General features: G+C 39.5%; 3 protein-coding genes across 4 annotated transcripts; 2 read left to right on the top strand and 1 right to left on the bottom strand.

The window, feature by feature from the left end:
- Window positions 1–2,167: 2,167 nt before the first annotated feature.
- On the top strand, window positions 2,168–8,477 carry LOC146476286 (trace amine-associated receptor 13c-like). Of its 2 annotated transcripts, none has more exons than XR_014865682.1 (2): window positions 2,168–2,510; window positions 2,687–2,802. XR_014865682.1 is itself a non-coding variant. In XM_085114833.1 (2 exons), the coding sequence occupies exons 1-2, from the start codon at window positions 2,498–2,500 to the stop codon at window positions 6,781–6,783; spliced, it is 966 nt and encodes a 321-aa protein (XP_084970959.1). In that variant the 5' UTR covers window positions 2,168–2,497; the 3' UTR covers window positions 6,784–8,477. The 2 variants fall into 2 exon arrangements, 1 of the variants encoding a protein (XP_084970959.1); XM_085114833.1 differs by lacking the exon at window positions 2,687–2,802 and adding an exon at window positions 5,831–8,477.
- A 218-nt stretch (window positions 8,478–8,695) lies between these two features.
- LOC146476285 (uncharacterized) lies at window positions 8,696–18,831 on the top strand. The gene is made up of 2 exons (XM_085114835.1): window positions 8,696–9,541; window positions 18,404–18,831. The coding sequence occupies exons 1-2, from the start codon at window positions 8,878–8,880 to the stop codon at window positions 18,814–18,816; spliced, it is 1,077 nt and encodes a 358-aa protein (XP_084970961.1). The 5' UTR covers window positions 8,696–8,877; the 3' UTR covers window positions 18,817–18,831.
- Window positions 18,832–19,279: 448 nt separating this feature from the next.
- Window positions 19,280–20,162, bottom strand: LOC146476284 (uncharacterized). Its single transcript, XM_085114834.1, has one exon. The coding sequence runs from the start codon at window positions 19,992–19,994 to the stop codon at window positions 19,290–19,292; it is 705 nt and encodes a 234-aa protein (XP_084970960.1). The 5' UTR covers window positions 19,995–20,162; the 3' UTR covers window positions 19,280–19,289.
- Window positions 20,163–21,119: the final 957 nt, after the last annotated feature.

Genomic DNA, 21,119 nt, shown 5'->3' with positions numbered 1-21,119 from the left:
TACAAAGGTATAAAAAGACTAAATTTTCGGCGGCTCTCGGGGAGCTACTGACAAGTCTAGAGAAAACGTTTAATTATTCATAGTCGTCATTTTACTCTGACGAAGGCAACAGAAGGGCTACTGAAAATGTAGTATTGAGTTTATACCTTTTGAGGTCAGACACAATTATTTTTAAAGAGTTTTGTTTTGAATATCGTGATCAAGAAATTATTACGGTTGCATCTTGCCTCTAAATGGCTACGGGCCTGCAAATATGAACAGTTTATCGAGAAGGAACACTTCAAGGGTTACTGTAAAAGTTTGAAGAAAATCTTTCAGCTGCAGCTGAGGACATTATCATCCAACATACAACTAAGCCGGAAAGAGGTTCATTTACTTGTTGTAAATCTTCGATTAATTTTTTTGAAACGCAAGCATTGCGTTAAAGGGACACAGTCACCTTTGTGACCACGCTGACCTGGACACTAGTTTTGTCAATTTTGAAAAACGTCCACCGTAACCCGAAATCAAAAGTACGCGTCGAATACATCTAGAAATCCGCTTCAATCTTCCCAGTGTTTTATTGGATTTTCAATCTTTTGCTGGAAACCTGTTTCTGAGTATGCTTTTTCTCATCTTATGGTATTTTTTTATCATATTTGGTTAAAAACAGTATGGATCGCGTCTCAAACGGAACATGAAAAGAAGAGGTGGGAAACGTGAAGGCGCCGGGCGGAAGAAATCGCCTGCGTTGACCAATATAACAAGAGAAATCAATCAAAAACACTGGAGAACAAATCACCATTATATATATATTTGGAAAATCGCATTTTCTCAACCTGGCGAAAGCTTCATCCGGAGGGAATCTTCGTAAACGATTCGAACTTCGCGTCATAGCTGCTTGGCTTGGAGCTCAGACGAAGACAAGCTTCGGTACACAGTCGATTATCTCATCGACAAGGGAAACCTCTATTATAACCTTGTTTTCTACGGGTCGAGCAAGCGTTCTTGTAATGTCATGGGTTTGGTTCCTAAATTTAGATAACGGAGAAGTTGTAGAAAGATGATTGAAAGCAGAAATAAAGCTTACCGGTAGTTTCGCTACAAAGTCGTTTCGCTACACTGCAGTTCAGGCGATTCGCTAATATTTGAACTCAATTTGCTTCTTATGCAAACACTGTGAAACGTAGAAACAGCTAAGATAATTTTTCACACGACCGGATAACGAAATAAACAATTTTAAAATGATTCTTCGACTTCAGAGGTATTCGTTGACGTTTGGCTTTCCCTGGACAAGTCCATCAGAAAATTTTCCATGGTATCAAGAAAATGAGTGTTCTAATATGACATTAGGTCTATAATCACTATAATAATTTTGACTGGCAAACCGGCTTCAACTCGACAAGGTTTGTTTAGATTTTTCAAAGGATGCGCTTCTCAGCGCGAGACTTGCGGATGAAGTGGGATATGCAAATCAGGTAAGGAAATGGTATCAAAATGCGCATGTGCACCAGGTGACTGTGTCCCTTAAAGACCTGAAAAGAGACAGCTTCCGAAAGGAACCATAATTTCACGCATTCTCTGCTTTTCTGTAGGCTCCCTCATCACGTATACATTTTTACTTCCGTTTCATCCATAAAGTTGAGACGGAAATCGAGAAACCGAAAACTATGTTCTGATATGTGAATTACCCGTAAGCTCTTCCGGCATTCTATACTGCGTGACAGCTTATTGATGGCGACATTCATCCTTACGGCAGTAAAAGAAGCAGTATAATAATAATAAATAAATAAATAAATAAATAAATAAATAAATAAAAAACGACAAGAATAAAGTTCGATGTATAACCTTCTTCGGTGACTACAGTGAAAAAAACAAAAAAAAGAGTAAATACGTTACATGTCAGTTTTATCCAAAAGTTTAAAATATGAAATACTGTATCGAACTGTAAATGAAACGATGGATCAATAGTTACTAAGTAGATTAAATGTCATCACTGCTGCTCGTACCGTCAATTTATACCAAGTACAAAGTACAGTCTTAAGTATTTCTAGTGTCTTGCCCTTGTCAATCAAGAAGGCTTCACAAGCCGACAGCACTGATACTACAATATTCTGAGAAAGACTACGTTTGTTTGTCACGCAATCATGATCACTTAACTGAATAAATTATTTTCGATCCACTTAGTTGCGTTTTTGATTTCGTCGAGGTCAGTATCTCAGGTAGAGAAAATCAATTTAAAGTTATCTTTCTTTCAAGTACCTGACCAACAAGGAATGATACTACACCTTAATCGGGTGTTTACTTTGTGTCTTACGTTTATCGTCGGAATATTCACGTGACTGCGGTGTCGCCTGAAGTCACTGCTCAGACGAGCCGATCTGCTGGGTTCTTGGAAAGATCGATTTCTTCGCGGATCGCATTTGTCTCTTTTGCTCTCAGAGTTGGACAATCATTCTGTACTAGTGCCGGCGTTGGCGTTTGAGAAAGCAGAGAATCTTAACAAGAAGCTTCGGCAATGGAGGATGCAGGTAATGTAGGTTTGAGCAAATGATTTTATGTCAGTCTCAGAGACTAATGTGTTCTGCTGCAGTGGAAATTTAAGACACGAGCGTCTAGGTCATTTTCAATGATGGTAGCTGGATTCGAAGGCTGCTTTGATATGAACAGTCAGGTCGGCATTTATTTATTCACTTTCGAATGATAGTTCTGTAACAGGCTGCTCCTGTAAAGCCAGTAGTCCAGTAGGTTTGTTTATTGAAGGCTCTTATGCATAATAAATACGGCTGTGATTGGTGACATCACAATCCGGCACGTGAATAATTTTGAATTGATCTAATGAAACAAATAAATCATTTATTATGAGGCTCAGTGACTTACAAGTCTTCTATCTAAGTTTTCGTTTCTAATTATAAAGATGTACTGACGAAATTCGATTGTAAAATTTACAAACCTTTCTCTTCAGTCTACTAGTAAGGCTTTTTTCTCGGAATCGATTTCCGAGAAGTCACACAAAATTTTATGGCACATTAAAACACGACCGGGTGATTGGATTGCACCACAGAAATAATATGAACACCAGAAGGGTCGCAGCCCCGATACCAATAAAGATTTCTTAAAGTGATCCAAACACTGCAATGAATAAGCAGCTAAAAAAGTTTATTTTCTTGATCCTCCGTTGTGCATGTGTTGTTGATCAAAGAAATTTTATCCTTGATTGCGTCCGAAACGGTAATTCTGTGTGCATGAAGCTAGACAAAGCCAAACCGTGAAAAATAGAATATTATCATAAAGAATTGCTTCAGTCTTTGTCTTCTTCTTCTTTATTTGCCATAAAACACAATAATATAACACAAAAGTAGGAATAAAGATAATTGGCGAGGAGACCTCAAGAAATCATCGGGCTGATATATAAAGAGTTCACCTTGAAAACACAAAATAGTGCTGCGTATGTGCGGCATTAACATCTCAGAATTCTTTCAATAAAAACTCGTTCATTCGTTTCTTAAAGGTAGGAAAGCTAGATGAACCCGTGATATGTGTTGGAAGAGAATTCCAAGTTTAAGGACCTAGATATAGAATTGCAAACTGTTTAAGATTAGTTACGACAGGCATGTGGTCGATAGCTATTTGCTGTTCTAGTGCCGCCATAACTATGTTCTTGACAACTAGTTAAGACCTGGGTTATGCTCCAGCGCGGCCGGCCGGTTTACGACTTTATCTTAAAGTTACCCGTTAGTCCTCTTTTAAAGCGTGACGTTAGTACTCCTTCTGTTCGGACCAAACGAACTGGCGTCATTTCATGTGTCTTTAGTTTTTTAGTCTGATTTTATATATCAGTGAAGAGGAACTTTTGAGGATGGCTTTCTTGTAAATATGTTACTTGTATATACGAAGACTCAGTTTCAAACCACAGCGGCAGTTTGCTGATCGATTCGGTCGGTAAGCACATATATCCTGCTGAAAGGATCACTTCATGTATTCCCTGCAGTCGTAATGAACCGTTTTCAACGGCTTTCTAAATAAAAGGGTTATCTAAAACCAGGAATCCGGAATCCGGAATCCGGAATCCGGAATCCGGAATCCGGAATCCGGAATCCGGAATCCGGAATCCGAAATCCGGAATAAAAAAAAAAACAAATATGAAAATTCGTCGACATAAAAATTTCAACGAAGGTTAAAGTCACTTGGGAAATAGTATTTATAGCTCTTTAAAAATTAAAATATCAATCAGGAGCAAAAAGTTTGCCTAAGGTTTCAATTGCTGCAGTTAAGCCTATGGTGTTAGTATTCTAAGGCAGTCCCTTTAAAGGGTAAAACTTTAAAACACACCAGAACTACACCTATCTATGTTAATAAAATCAAATACACGGAATCCGTAAATCAGGAAAGACTTTCTTTTCTTTCTATTTTTCCTTTTCTGCGTAACTTGCCGTATGCTGATTAGCTTGTGAGTAGGGGATTTTCGTTCTTTCGGAAGAGCTAGGGGCGGGAGATGTGTACGATTGGTGGTATTTTGACAGGTGCAGTAGGCAAATTAACGCATTCACGAAGGAAATATGTCTTTACACGTGTCATAACATTGTGACTAGCGTATATTACGGCTCAACATTTTTTTTAGGCATAAGGGTGGGAATGGGGCTTAAAATATTTAGACTTATTACCTCTAAATCAAATCAATAGATCTACGGCTTCCAAGGTATCGGAAATTAAAGGATATAAAATAATTTGTTATCTACATCCTACTATTGTGATTACTTAATTATGGGAAATCGTTCGCAGGCTCCTTAAGTTCTTACTGTATGCACTCTTTTTTAAAAAGGTGGATAAACGAATACAGGCATACATGACTGAACGTACGAATGTATGCCGGCAGGCATGACAGAACCAGGAGCGAGTGAGTGAGTGAGCGAAGGAACGAATGAATGAATGAACGAACGAACGAACGAACGAACGAACGAACGAACGAACGAACGAACGAACGAACGAACGAACGAACGAACGAACGAACGAACGAACGAACGAACGAACGAACAAACGGACGGACGGACGGACGGACGGACGGACGGATGAGTTAATAAATGAATAAATAACTTTGCCTGCTGTCTATCCAGGGTCAGTGCCAATTCGAAGCTGTTTTTTAGATGAAATCTAAACCACCCCCAATACCGACTTGTTTCAAGACTTGTTATATTATTATACAGACAGTGAGCCTTGCTAGGAGTTGATGAGTGATAAACGCAACACTGACTCTTTTCTCTAGTTACCTTTCACTGTCTCTCTACGCGGAAACGAGTAGGAAGAGGTGTGGGGGTATTTAAGAGTACGTTCAAAGATTGGGAACCTTTATTCCAAACCAGTGACTCAGCTGCCTCAGCAATTGAAATCTAAGGCAAACTTCGGAAAATTTCACTGAGCTCCTGACGGATATTATAATTTTTCAAAAGCTATATAAAGTGTTTCCCAAGTGACTTTAATCTTCGTTGAAATTTTCATGTTGACGAATTTTAGTTTTTTTTTTTTTTTTTTTTGTTGCGGTTTCCGATTTCCGGATTCCTGGCTTTAGGTAAACCCCTAAAAAAAAAACTCTTCAGTAGAGCGACACGAACATGTCGCAGCCGAGTTTCCCTCAACAAGGAAATACATTTGCAGCTTTTATGAACTCGGATCAGTTTTTTTTTTTTGGTTGGGGGGGGGGGGGGGGAGGAGGTGGGGGTGGGGGATAATCATGTGAGTGATATAAATCTTTCGTTGGTAGTGTGCTTGTATTTGCATTAACCTGGCATTCAAAATACTTTCTTTCTTTTTTTTTTTTTTTTTTTTTTAAGAAAGTGTTTTTATTTTCTTGCAGGTACCTCTATAAACGCAACATTAATAAGGGATGATGCGAAGTGTGCTCTTAATACAACTGTCTCTGAAAGTGTGGCCATTACAGCCTTTGCATTTTCCTTCTTTACCGTGTTTGGAAACTCGTTAGTTGTGATTGCGATTGTGAGGGACCCGTACAAAGAACTCAAGACCATCCCCAACTACTTGATTCTGAACTTGGCAGTATGCGACCTGATCGTGGGAATCCCATGCGAGTTTCTGGTAGGTTTGCTACATTTTTATCCCTCGCGGCATTTGCACTTTGTGGCTTACACCTCATTGTACTTTGCCATGGTCGCGTCTTCTTTAACAATACTGGCGCTCGCTTTTGAGCGGTATGTCATGGTGGAAGCACCTCTTAAAAGCAACGAATTTCTGATTTACTCACATCCGAGACTTTCCATCGTCTACATATGGCTGATTGCCTTGTGTGTGGCACTTCTGTCCCTGCTGAATTATCATCACGAGAAGGAGTACAGATTAATCATCACGGACGCAATCGGAATTCCAACCATGCTTTTTATGTTTCTTATTTACTCACGGATATTTTACTTGGTGCGAACATTTATTCGTAAAGACCTCGAGGAGAGTACCTCAAGTGAGCGGCAAGGCTTGTTAGGGAGTGAAAATCTCACTGAAAACATCCGGAAACGTGAAAGAAAGATAGCCATGTCAGTGTTTCTGTTTGTCGGCGCTTTTTTTCTGTGTTGGGCGCCATGTTTTGTTATGGAAAATGCTTTTTACAAAGCTAAACTGGATTATTCTGTTGTTGATTACGTGAGATTTTTAGGGCTGCTAAGTTCGTTACTAAACCCCCTTATATACGCATTAAGGTACGATAAATTTAGAAAAGCGATTCGTGCAATTTTCCGTTCATGCCGTTATCGCTCTTACAATTTCAGTGTTATTTCAGAAGGCTTTATTGCAAGGCCATAAATCTGAGGAAAGAGACTTTTAATAGCAAATGAAAAAAAAAAAAATAATAACATGCAATAACAACGCAAACAACAATGACAACAACAACAACATAAATAGAATTCCACAATCACCAGAATTCTATCAGACAGAATTCTACCAGTGCCCTCCCTCGCTTTTTAAAGTCCCTAAAGTAAACCCCATGTGTTGTCTGTTGTGTACACTTTATATATACACCCGAGTTTTAAAAACGGGTCCGCTCAAGTCGTGTTTCCTTGAAAAAAAACCAAAAGGTTGCATAGTCTGTTTTGCCGTCTCCTCCCTCTTCTTTATCCTTAGCTTTCTTCTGTCTTTTGTATCCTTCAGAAGCTTCTCGAGGCCATAAGGCCTGTGATTCGGTGTTGTGTCACGAAAACCGGTCAGGTTTTTTTATCAAGATCGGGTGGATATATGCTAATTAGTGTGAATGAGGTGCTAGATTGGCAGCATTTCGTCCTCTTAAAACGTAACAAATCATCTTTACCATATGATGAAAATTTGAGATAATATTTTAGGGAAATGGTCATAACTATTTTTTTCGAAGAGGACGCACCTTTTCTGGGGTAGAGGGGTTATCGAAGACACCACCTATCTCGTGAACATTACCGACAAAATTTTATAAAATTTTGATTTGACACAGAAATATTCAGCTAGCAGGAGTCAGCGTTACTAGAAAAACATGGAAAGTGAAGTTCTGAATTTCATTGTCATTTTTTTATTGCTGGATAGAGAGAGATATGCAATAAAGACACCATCTTTTGAAGTTGAGGAAGGCGGGTGCGGGCAGAGGGCACCATCTATTTTGTGGCTTGGTGGGTCCTGTTCAAATGTTCTAGTTTGGACCACTTCTCTTACCAAATGGAACTTGAACTTATCGTCGCAAACAATCCGAATTTCTGTACCGAACAGTCTTTGGGTCCCAGTTCTGTTATAACCCCTTTTCACAACCATATCGGTTAGTGGGCCGAATTCTATATAATGCCAGTTGAAGTGAAAGGAAAACATAAGACCCACCTACAGAGAAAGATATATCAAATGTAACAAGAAGTATATATTTGACTTGACTATATACGGTTTAAGGTGCTTTAGCTCTCAGTTCATTTTAAGCCACGGTATTCGGCAAAGAGACCCCCTTTCCCGAGGTCGCAAATTTCCTTCAAGTAACAACGCCTTGCCATTATAACACCGTGAACCGTGATTAGGACTAGCTGTTTTAGGATCAATCCCCTCTAATATCTACTCCCCCAGCATCCCTCTCAAACAATTTCAACACCCCTCGAAAATAAGCTCTTAAACTGAGAGTCCATCCATGCTGGTTGCCTTACTGTCGACGACGATTAAGCTGATACGGTACGATGTGTGTAGATTCGTTAGAAAAGTAAATCGTTTTTAGTTATTACAGTTTTTTTAAACAAAATGCTTGAGAGTTTTTCGCAAAAAAGTTAAGACGACAGTACACTGTTATCATGGCCATTTTAATTACTGTTAACTGAACAGAAGTAGTGAAGAAAAGCGTGCGCAAACCATTCTTGAAAGAATAAATAAATAAATAAATAAATAAATAAATAAATAATCCTTTACAGTAATTTCATGAGTGTTGTATCATCGTCTCTTAACTATAACAAGAAAGAAAGAGAATATCAACAAAATAAAGCTTAACAGTCAATAACACTGAACTCGTCCTTAGTTTTATGTCAGTACAGTGGGACATCTGTTAAAAAAAACAACTAACAACAGAGAGCTACAAAACACATCTTTGCCTGTTGGCGTGAACTTAGGTGTGTGCACACCAAAGGTACCGGTGTAGTGGCGGAGTTGCCAGGACTCAAGTCTGGAAAAAATTCTCGTCATATCTGGATGTGTAGGGTCTCTCACGTAATCATTAGGGACCTTAAGCAGTCTCGACGAGTCTATGGACGACGACGAGCGTGGCCGTATAGGACCTGGGCCGAGGACGCCGTTCACGGCGGGAAAAACAAATGTTTAAGCAAGCTGGGTTGAGGACGCCGAACGGCGGGAAAAACAAATAACAAATGTTTTAGCAATCTCCCGACGTCGAAGCTACAAAAGTTGTAAATGGCATCATTTAAAGAAATTCGAGAGTTGCTTCTTTTAAGCCTTGAGCACAACACCATAAACGAGGAAGAATTCCTTCTTCTATCGGAAGAATTTGAGTCAAAGAATCCTGATTTTCCTTACGAAAATCATGCAGGTTTCGATCTTGATGATATGGACGAATCGGAATGTTTGGCGGAATTCCGATTTCAAAAGCGCCACATTCCCCTTCTGGCTGACGTTCTACAGATTCCTGACACATTTTTATGCTATCAGCGATCAGTTTCGAGTGGCATTGAAGGACTTTGCATTCTGCTGAAGCGGTTGTCGTATCCCTGTCGATACAGCGACCTTATCCCACGCTTTGGTAGGCCAGTTCCTGTGTTGAGTATGGTGAGCAATCAGGTGCTTGATTATATTTACGCTAATCACAGCCACCGCATACTCAACTGGAATCCGACAATTCTCAATCCAGCCGCACTTCAAGATTATAGTGATGCAATATCTGCCCGAGGAGCTGCCTTGGACAATTGTTTTGGGTTCATTGATGGGACTGTGCGGCCGATTTGTCGTCCTGGAGAGCACCAAAGAGTTGTTTATAACGGCCATAAAAGGGTGCATGCTCTCAAGTTTCAGTGTGTGGCTCTTCCTAACGGACTGATAGGAAATCTGTTCGGACCAGTAGGTAAGTGTTTGGAACTCAAAGATTACTGTCATAATTTGCAGCAGGACGCAATATGATGATATCCTTCTCGCGCGCTGCAGTAGGATTGCGTGTGTTGGGGCGGGGGAGGCAGGGGTGGGAAGGAGGGTAAGTACGTAGAGAGGTGGTGGAAGACAAATTTTGTGTCATGGGTTTATATCATGTAATGCAACGGAAGTAAATGTGTGCGCGTATGGCTTATAACGATTTTCTATCATGTAATGGGGGACGTATCAAACACAAAGCAACCAGTTGCAAAAATAGTGAGACACTCCAACCAAAAATCGCCCTTTACCACTTCAAATTGCTGCCGCTCATAAATCTGTGAGACATGACAGTACCCCCCTCCCTCCCCTCCATACAAAGTTGTTCCTCCAAATTTTGAGCGTCATCTTGCATTGCTAACAACATTGATAAGGGGGGGGGAGGGGGAATGGAAAGCACGTGATCACGGCAACTTCATTTAAGGCCAAATATGTTACAGTGTCTCAAGTCTTTTTGCAACTAGTTGTCTGAGTTAGGGGTGAACATCCAGGCCCTTTTCTCGGATGTGGAGGAACGTACAAATGATGTTGACCTAAATTTGGAAAATGCAACATCTATTTAGTACATCACTGGACATTTTAGGGTTCTAATTGGGGTGGAAGTGCGCTAAATAGGCCGTTCGAATTCGTGGCATTGTCAATTCGCTCTTTGTGACGTTACGGAGTTTCTTGTTTTCTTCCGTTGTGTAAAAGAAAATGGTTTATGGCGGACATATAGATGCACAGACGAAAGCGTAGTACTGATTGAAAAGTCTTTCGGACTTAAATTTCCTAAAGTGAACTGTTTGCTAAGTAGGCTCGAATTTTGCAGTGACGGTCTACACGGTCTACCATAGCGAATGACTTAAAAATAGATAACATATCATATTTCTTACTGTAGTGATGGTAGACCGTGTTGTGATGGTAGACCGTCATAAAATGATACATAACACATGGAATGCTTTCACCCCTGACTGTATTTTATCGTTGGCCATTTATAACTATTTAGGATTGACTACAAATGACATTAGTGCAAGTGTTTTGGTTTTATTGTGATCTTGCAAAAGTCACGCATTCTCGACGTGACATAACCAAATAGTGTGACATTGTTTTCCCTCAGTCCCAAAATAAAGCAAAGACTTGTGTTTAATACTTTGTGGCCTCATTCTCCCCTAGACAATTTTTTCTTTAGTATTTAGTACGGCCGCCTCTACTGTTTAGAACTAAATCTAATCGCTTATACATTGACCCGATAGTATTGTCAATAATTTCTCTTCGCACTACGAACGTGTAAGTTTCACCTGTCGTAATTGCAATGCAAACACGTCCTGAAAAATGTAACTAGCTTAAAGCAATTTGCTGAAATAAGCTTGTATCACAATGTATATTCACAAAGGTCTAATTTTCAAGACTCATTTCTAAGCAACTGGTTTTCCCCTTAAAACGGCACGCGATCACAATAGAACGTGTGTTTATGTCCCTAACAAGAACGTCAACAAACGCTTATCTCCGAAATCTAATGACGGTTTTGGCGCAACCTATGCACGTAAATAAACTTGTTTGACGTTAATGCTCAGTAAATAACTTTAAATCACGTCCTTACAGACCGCACAAGCGAAAATGGCCTTATATCACTTCTTTATTTCCAAACTTAGGCATATTTTCTGACTTGCTAACTGAAAACAATGAAAATTGCGGCTATGACGTCATTCGAAAAATAACCCAAAATTACCTTTCTTCCTCTGCCATTTGTAATCCATGAAACATCCACCAATAAAACCCAATTTTGCCAAAACCCCTCACAAATAGCCAAACGTAGACCACTTCCCAAAGCGATCCATAAACTAACAGAATGCTCATACAGCGTCAAAGCGCTCAGACAACCAGTTGCAAAAATAGTGAGACACTCCAACCAAAAATCGCCCTTTACCACTTCAAATTGCTGCCGCTCATAAATCTGTGAGACATGACAGTACCCCCCTCCCTCCCCTCCATACAAAGTTGTTCCTCCAAATTTTGAGCGTCATCTTGCATTGCTAACAACATTGATAAGGGGGGGGGAGGGGGAATGGAAAGCACGTGATCACGGCAACTTCATTTAAGGCCAAATATGTTACAGTGTCTCAAGTCTTTTTGCAACTAGTTGTCTGAGTTAGGGGTGAACATCCAGGCCCTTTTCTCGGATGTGGAGGAACGTACAAATGATGTTGACCTAAATTTGGAAAATGCAACATCTATTTAGTACATCACTGGACATTTTAGGGTTCTAATTGGGGTGGAAGTGCGCTAAATAGGCCGTTCGAATTCGTGGCATTGTCAATTCGCTCTTTGTGACGTTACGGAGTTTCTTGTTTTCTTCCGTTGTGTAAAAGAAAATGGTTTATGGCGGACATATAGATGCACAGACGAAAGCGTAGTACTGATTGAAAAGTCTTTCGGACTTAAATTTCCTAAAGTGAACTGTTTGCTAAGTAGGCTCGAATTTTGCAGTGACGGTCTACACGGTCTACCATAGCGAATGACTTAAAAATAGATAACATATCATATTTCTTACTGTAGTGATGGTAGACCGTGTTGTGATGGTAGACCGTCATAAAATGATACATAACACATGGAATGCTTTCACCCCTGACTGTATTTTATCGTTGGCCATTTATAACTATTTAGGATTGACTACAAATGACATTAGTGCAAGTGTTTTGGTTTTATTGTGATCTTGCAAAAGTCACGCATTCTCGACGTGACATAACCAAATAGTGTGACATTGTTTTCCCTCAGTCCCAAAATAAAGCAAAGACTTGTGTTTAATACTTTGTGGCCTCATTCTCCCCTAGACAATTTTTTCTTTAGTATTTAGTACGGCCGCCTCTACTGTTTAGAACTAAATCTAATCGCTTATACATTGACCCGATAGTATTGTCAATAATTTCTCTTCGCACTACGAACGTGTAAGTTTCACCTGTCGTAATTGCAATGCAAACACGTCCTGAAAAATGTAACTAGCTTAAAGCAATTTGCTGAAATAAGCTTGTATCACAATGTATATTCACAAAGGTCTAATTTTCAAGACTCATTTCTAAGCAACTGGTTTTCCCCTTAAAACGGCACGCGATCACAATAGAACGTGTGTTTATGTCCCTAACAAGAACGTCAACAAACGCTTATCTCCGAAATCTAATGACGGTTTTGGCGCAACCTATGCACGTAAATAAACTTGTTTGACGTTAATGCTCAGTAAATAACTTTAAATCACGTCCTTACAGACCGCACAAGCGAAAATGGCCTTATATCACTTCTTTATTTCCAAACTTAGGCATATTTTCTGACTTGCTAACTGAAAACAATGAAAATTGCGGCTATGACGTCATTCGAAAAATAACCCAAAATTACCTTTCTTCCTCTGCCATTTGTAATCCATGAAACATCCACCAATAAAACCCAATTTTGCCAAAACCCCTCACAAATAGCCAAACGTAGACCACTTCCCAAAGCGATCCATAAACTAACAGAATGCTCATACAGCGTCAAAGCGCTCAGACAACCAGTTGCAAAAATAGTGAGACACTCCAACCAAAAATCGCCCTTTACCACTTCAAATTGCTGCCGCTCATAAATCTGTGAGACATGACAGTACCCCCCTCCCTCCCCTCCATACAAAGTTGTTCCTCCAAATTTTGAGCGTCATCTTGCATTGCTAACAACATTGATAAGGGGGGGGGAGGGGGAATGGAAAGCACGTGATCACGGCAACTTCATTTAAGGCCAAATATGTTACAGTGTCTCAAGTCTTTTTGCAACTAGTTGTCTGAGTTAGGGGTGAACATCCAGGCCCTTTTCTCGGATGTGGAGGAACGTACAAATGATGTTGACCTAAATTTGGAAAATGCAACATCTATTTAGTACATCACTGGACATTTTAGGGTTCTAATTGGGGTGGAAGTGCGCTAAATAGGCCGTTCGAATTCGTGGCATTGTCAATTCGCTCTTTGTGACGTTACGGAGTTTCTTGTTTTCTTCCGTTGTGTAAAAGAAAATGGTTTATGGCGGACATATAGATGCACAGACGAAAGCGTAGTACTGATTGAAAAGTCTTTCGGACTTAAATTTCCTAAAGTGAACTGTTTGCTAAGTAGGCTCGAATTTTGCAGTGACGGTCTACACGGTCTACCATAGCGAATGACTTAAAAATAGATAACATATCATATTTCTTACTGTAGTGATGGTAGACCGTGTTGTGATGGTAGACCGTCATAAAATGATACATAACACATGGAATGCTTTCACCCCTGACTGTATTTTATCGTTGGCCATTTATAACTATTTAGGATTGACTACAAATGACATTAGTGCAAGTGTTTTGGTTTTATTGTGATCTTGCAAAAGTCACGCATTCTCGACGTGACATAACCAAATAGTGTGACATTGTTTTCCCTCAGTCCCAAAATAAAGCAAAGACTTGTGTTTAATACTTTGTGGCCTCATTCTCCCCTAGACAATTTTTTCTTTAGTATTTAGTACGGCCGCCTCTACTGTTTAGAACTAAATCTAATCGCTTATACATTGACCCGATAGTATTGTCAATAATTTCTCTTCGCACTACGAACGTGTAAGTTTCACCTGTCGTAATTGCAATGCAAACACGTCCTGAAAAATGTAACTAGCTTAAAGCAATTTGCTGAAATAAGCTTGTATCACAATGTATATTCACAAAGGTCTAATTTTCAAGACTCATTTCTAAGCAACTGGTTTTCCCCTTAAAACGGCACGCGATCACAATAGAACGTGTGTTTATGTCCCTAACAAGAACGTCAACAAACGCTTATCTCCGAAATCTAATGACGGTTTTGGCGCAACCTATGCACGTAAATAAACTTGTTTGACGTTAATGCTCAGTAAATAACTTTAAATCACGTCCTTACAGACCGCACAAGCGAAAATGGCCTTATATCACTTCTTTATTTCCAAACTTAGGCATATTTTCTGACTTGCTAACTGAAAACAATGAAAATTGCGGCTATGACGTCATTCGAAAAATAACCCAAAATTACCTTTCTTCCTCTGCCATTTGTAATCCATGAAACATCCACCAATAAAACCCAATTTTGCCAAAACCCCTCACAAATAGCCAAACGTAGACCACTTCCCAAAGCGATCCATAAACTAACAGAATGCTCATACAGCGTCAAAGCGCTCAGACAACCAGTTGCAAAAATAGTGAGACACTCCAACCAAAAATCGCCCTTTACCACTTCAAATTGCTGCCGCTCATAAATCTGTGAGACATGACAGTACCCCCCTCCCTCCCCTCCATACAAAGTTGTTCCTCCAAATTTTGAGCGTCATCTTGCATTGCTAACAACATTGATAAGGGGGGGGGAGGGGGAATGGAAAGCACGTGATCACGGCAACTTCATTTAAGGCCAAATATGTTACAGTGTCTCAAGTCTTTTTGCAACTAGTTGTCTGAGTTAGGGGTGAACATCCAGGCCCTTTTCTCGGATGTGGAGGAACGTACAAATGATGTTGACCTAAATTTGGAAAATGCAACATCTATTTAGTACATCACTGGACATTTTAGGGTTCTAATTGGGGTGGAAGTGCGCTAAATAGGCCGTTCGAATTCGTGGCATTGTCAATTCGCTCTTTGTGACGTTACGGAGTTTCTTGTTTTCTTCCGTTGTGTAAAAGAAAATGGTTTATGGCGGACATATAGATGCACAGACGAAAGCGTAGTACTGATTGAAAAGTCTTTCGGACTTAAATTTCCTAAAGTGAACTGTTTGCTAAGTAGGCTCGAATTTTGCAGTGACGGTCTACACGGTCTACCATAGCGAATGACTTAAAAATAGATAACATATCATATTTCTTACTGTAGTGATGGTAGACCGTGTTGTGATGGTAGACCGTCATAAAATGATACATAACACATGGAATGCTTTCACCCCTGACTGTATTTTATCGTTGGCCATTTATAACTATTTAGGATTGACTACAAATGACATTAGTGCAAGTGTTTTGGTTTTATTGTGATCTTGCAAAAGTCACGCATTCTCGACGTGACATAACCAAATAGTGTGACATTGTTTTCCCTCAGTCCCAAAATAAAGCAAAGACTTGTGTTTAATACTTTGTGGCCTCATTCTCCCCTAGACAATTTTTTCTTTAGTATTTAGTACGGCCGCCTCTACTGTTTAGAACTAAATCTAATCGCTTATACATTGACCCGATAGTATTGTCAATAATTTCTCTTCGCACTACGAACGTGTAAGTTTCACCTGTCGTAATTGCAATGCAAACACGTCCTGAAAAATGTAACTAGCTTAAAGCAATTTGCTGAAATAAGCTTGTATCACAATGTATATTCACAAAGGTCTAATTTTCAAGACTCATTTCTAAGCAACTGGTTTTCCCCTTAAAACGGCACGCGATCACAATAGAACGTGTGTTTATGTCCCTAACAAGAACGTCAACAAACGCTTATCTCCGAAATCTAATGACGGTTTTGGCGCAACCTATGCACGTAAATAAACTTGTTTGACGTTAATGCTCAGTAAATAACTTTAAATCACGTCCTTACAGACCGCACAAGCGAAAATGGCCTTATATCACTTCTTTATTTCCAAACTTAGGCATATTTTCTGACTTGCTAACTGAAAACAATGAAAATTGCGGCTATGACGTCATTCGAAAAATAACCCAAAATTACCTTTCTTCCTCTGCCATTTGTAATCCATGAAACATCCACCAATAAAACCCAATTTTGCCAAAACCCCTCACAAATAGCCAAACGTAGACCACTTCCCAAAGCGATCCATAAACTAACAGAATGCTCATACAGCGTCAAAGCGCTCAGACAACCAGTTGCAAAAATAGTGAGACACTCCAACCAAAAATCGCCCTTTACCACTTCAAATTGCTGCCGCTCATAAATCTGTGAGACATGACAGTACCCCCCTCCCTCCCCTCCATACAAAGTTGTTCCTCCAAATTTTGAGCGTCATCTTGCATTGCTAACAACATTGATAAGGGGGGGGAGGGGGAATGGAAAGCACGTGATCACGGCAACTTCATTTAAGGCCAAATATGTTACAGTGTCTCAAGTCTTTTTGCAACTAGTTGTCTGAGTTAGGGGTGAACATCCAGGCCCTTTTCTCGGATGTGGAGGAACGTACAAATGATGTTGACCTAAATTTGGAAAATGCAACATCTATTTAGTACATCACTGGACATTTTAGGGTTCTAATTGGGGTGGAAGTGCGCTAAATAGGCCGTTCGAATTCGTGGCATTGTCAATTCGCTCTTTGTGACGTTACGGAGTTTCTTGTTTTCTTCCGTTGTGTAAAAGAAAATGGTTTATGGCGGACATATAGATGCACAGACGAAAGCGTAGTACTGATTGAAAAGTCTTTCGGACTTAAATTTCCTAAAGTGAACTGTTTGCTAAGTAGGCTCGAATTTTGCAGTGACGGTCTACACGGTCTACCATAGCGAATGACTTAAAAATAGATAACATATCATATTTCTTACTGTAGTGATGGTAGACCGTGTTGTGATGGTAGACCGTCATAAAATGATACATAACACATGGAATGCTTTCACCCCTGACTGTATTTTATCGTTGGCCATTTATAACTATTTAGGATTGACTACAAATGACATTAGTGCAAGTGTTTTGGTTTTATTGTGATCTTGCAAAAGTCACGCATTCTCGACGTGACATAACCAAATAGTGTGACATTGTTTTCCCTCAGTCCCAAAATAAAGCAAAGACTTGTGTTTAATACTTTGTGGCCTCATTCTCCCCTAGACAATTTTTTCTTTAGTATTTAGTACGGCCGCCTCTACTGTTTAGAACTAAATCTAATCGCTTATACATTGACCCGATAGTATTGTCAATAATTTCTCTTCGCACTACGAACGTGTAAGTTTCACCTGTCGTAATTGCAATGCAAACACGTCCTGAAAAATGTAACTAGCTTAAAGCAATTTGCTGAAATAAGCTTGTATCACAATGTATATTCACAAAGGTCTAATTTTCAAGACTCATTTCTAAGCAACTGGTTTTCCCCTTAAAACGGCACGCGATCACAATAGAACGTGTGTTTATGTCCCTAACAAGAACGTCAACAAACGCTTATCTCCGAAATCTAATGACGGTTTTGGCGCAACCTATGCACGTAAATAAACTTGTTTGACGTTAATGCTCAGTAAATAACTTTAAATCACGTCCTTACAGACCGCACAAGCGAAAATGGCCTTATATCACTTCTTTATTTCCAAACTTAGGCATATTTTCTGACTTGCTAACTGAAAACAATGAAAATTGCGGCTATGACGTCATTCGAAAAATAACCCAAAATTACCTTTCTTCCTCTGCCATTTGTAATCCATGAAACATCCACCAATAAAACCCAATTTTGCCAAAACCCCTCACAAATAGCCAAACGTAGACCACTTCCCAAAGCGATCCATAAACTAACAGAATGCTCATACAGCGTCAAAGCGCTCAGACAACCAGTTGCAAAAATAGTGAGACACTCCAACCAAAAATCGCCCTTTACCACTTCAAATTGCTGCCGCTCATAAATCTGTGAGACATGACAGTACCCCCCTCCCTCCCCTCCATACAAAGTTGTTCCTCCAAATTTTGAGCGTCATCTTGCATTGCTAACAACATTGATAAGGGGGGGAGGGGGAATGGAAAGCACGTGATCACGGCAACTTCATTTAAGGCCAAATATGTTACAGTGTCTCAAGTCTTTTTGCAACTAGTTGTACCACGTATTTAAACAGCAACACTTTTTTTCCTAATGTTTTACAGAAGGCAGAAAGCATGACGCTGGAATGCTCGCAGACTCAGGTCTACTGAATGAACTACAGAGATCTGCCTATTCGCCCCACGGTCGTCCAATGTGCCTATACGGTGATCCCGCTTATCCTCTGAGAGTGCACCTCCAGGCTCCCTTTAGAAATGCTGTCTTACCTCCACCAATGCAAGCTTTCAATACGAGTATGAGTACTGTCAGAGAATCAGTGGAATGGCTCTTCAATGATATTGTAAACTATTTCAAATTTGTTGATTTCAAGAAAAATTTAAAAATTGGATTGAGCAGTATCGGCAAAATGTATGTTGTGTGCGCAATACTTAGAAACGCACTTACTTGTTTGTATGGTAACCAAACATCGCGTTATTTTGAGCTGGAACCCCCGTCTGTTGAAGATTATTTCTCGTAATCCAAGACCCAGTTTTGTTGCCTACTCAAAAACTGATCTAAAAACCACAGTAAAGAAAGTGGAACAATCCCTCTCTCAAGCGACGCTCACTTTGTTTGGTCGGAAATTAAAATTAAACAAAAATATAAGTGCATACAGTCACTTTGCCTTCAACAGTGATAAAGTGCGGTCTTATCATTGTAGAACCTCCCAGTTCCATCCCGTGTAAAAGCAATAAGTAATCATTCTCAAGGCCAACTTTTTATTGAACTGTAACCTTTGAAACATACAATAAAGCAAAAAAAATATGTTGAACCTCCAAGAAAACAGTAACATGGAAACAAGACGTACATGACTACAACTTCAAATTGAACAGTTTCGATCCCAACTGTTTCCTCAGTCTTTTAGCTCTAACTATTTTTCTTAGAGGTGGCATTTTCCAGCAAAGACATCATGATCTTGCTTTGTTGCTGCTGTTGTTGTAGAAACATCATTTAAAAGCTTTGAATTTGTTCGTCTTGCTTAGCTTGCTGTTTCTGCATCATCTGCAACATGTCATGCTGTTGTTGCTGAATCAGCTTTTGTTGATCTGCCATCATCTTCTGCTGTGCATCTTTATTCTCTAGTTCCTTCACTCTCAGTGCTAGCTCTTCCTTTTTGTACTCACTCTCATGCTCAAACTTATCTCTTAGATACACCAACGTTTCACTTCCACTTCTTCCAGCTTTTTTAGGTTTAATTTCCTTGCCATCTGTATCAGCTTGTCTTTTTGCTGTCTCACCAAGTCGTTCTACTGCTTTAAGCCTCTGCTCCTCTGCTTCTGCCTTGTCTTTCTTTGCCTGAGCACTTGAGCTTTCATTTCTATTGGTATCAGCGAATTTTTCCTTCTCAATAATTTCGTCTAAGGCTCTATCCAATTCACTCTCCTCACAGTCAATACCTGAAGCCATCTCCTCTCGTTTCATCTTTTCTTTGTATCGTGTTTGAAGCAACGTTAGCCTATCCCTCACTGAACGTTTGCCCACTTTAAACTGGGGGTGAATCAATGAATTGAGATGGATTGCTAGTTGCCCCCAAACATCCCCACGCTCTTTACTTCTGTATGGATACTGGAATGGATCCAACACCAGGACCTCCCTGCACAGGAAGATGTCATGTTCTTCTGTCCATTCCATGTTTTGATTTCTAACAAACAGCATAAGGAGATTGCAGCAAGTTATTTACATTAAAAATTTAGGATAACACACCCACTCTGGTAAAAAACTATTTTTAAAAGTTCCATTCCTCCATTGAAAACTTGTGTCTGAACGGCAAGCATAATACAGAACAGAATTAATTTACCGTTGTGATTATAATAGTATGACTATATAAGATTACTCCAGTAAGGACTACACTTTCTAGCAGCATTACAAGTAAATTCATCTGCAATTTAATTTTTGTCAAGAGAATTTTCTTTCTAATAAGAAACTCCCCCTAACATTTGTACACCACTCCTGAATTTCACTAGCAAATTAATTTACTTTGAAAAGAAAATATTCCTGATTTTATTTTTTTGAAGATCCAAATACAATTCCCGCCAAAAATCTTCTAAAATCGTAGACGCTGAAATACCATTAGCCTTTCTGAAAATAAGCCAACAGGATTATATTTAACATGTTTGATATTGGAATACAGAACTTGCATAAAATGCCTGTCTAGCCGTTTTAGAAATTATACATTTATTGTGCGATTGTTTGAAAATATCCGTATCTACTCCAAGCAGGATCAATGCAAATTCCGAGGTGGAGGGCATTTTTAAAAGCCAAACTCAAAGGGAAAAGCGAAAGCACTCAGCTTATTTATATGTAGATAACAGTCTAGGAGGAAGGTTTTCCAGAACAATCCAAAGCGAGTAGATATGGAGATTAAAGATCGGGTTTGTATCAATACATTCTGTAGTCCAGATCATACCTCCTATAGCGACAAACAAGTTAAGTAAAGATAAACAAACCGGGGCATATAATTGCAGTGGGCTCGAGAACCAGCGAAAGTGTCCATGCTCTTTTAAGCTCGTTTCAAGCGGTCACTTCTGCCCCAATCTGGGCACCCAGGATAGAATGCTTCGGTATAAAATCTAATCTTAGTTTTACTGAAATAGTCCCTCTGGACAAATATTTATAAAGTCAGAAGTATTGAAGGCAAAATGCAAACTAAAACACTTACGGATTCTTTCCCGCCGCCATCGACAGCATCGAGCAATTCGAATTCAGCTTTCAGTTGTTATTTTCCCACTTGACGGATATTCTGCGTCCAGCTTTCGGTAAAAAGCAGAAAATAAGTCTCCT

This window comes from Pavona decussata, unplaced genomic scaffold, assembly GCF_977016875.1.
Source record: "Pavona decussata unplaced genomic scaffold, jaPavDecu1.1 SCAFFOLD_78, whole genome shotgun sequence".
NCBI classification, from domain to species: domain Eukaryota; kingdom Metazoa; phylum Cnidaria; class Anthozoa; order Scleractinia; family Agariciidae; genus Pavona; species Pavona decussata.
This window is presented reverse-complemented; position numbering and strand designations above follow the sequence as displayed.

Bases quoted from the DNA above. Each gene is read 5' to 3' on its own strand.
- LOC146476285 (XM_085114835.1), top strand. From the start codon at position 8,878: ATGGCATCATTTAAAGAAATTCGAGAGTTGCTTCTTTTAAGCCTTGAG. The intron at 9,542-18,403 runs GTAAGTGTTTGG...AATGTTTTACAG, and splicing joins AAATCTGTTCGGACCAGTAG to AAGGCAGAAAGCATGACGCT.
- LOC146476284 (XM_085114834.1), bottom strand. From the start codon at position 19,994: ATGCTGTTTGTTAGAAATCAAAACATGGAATGGACAGAAGAACATGAC.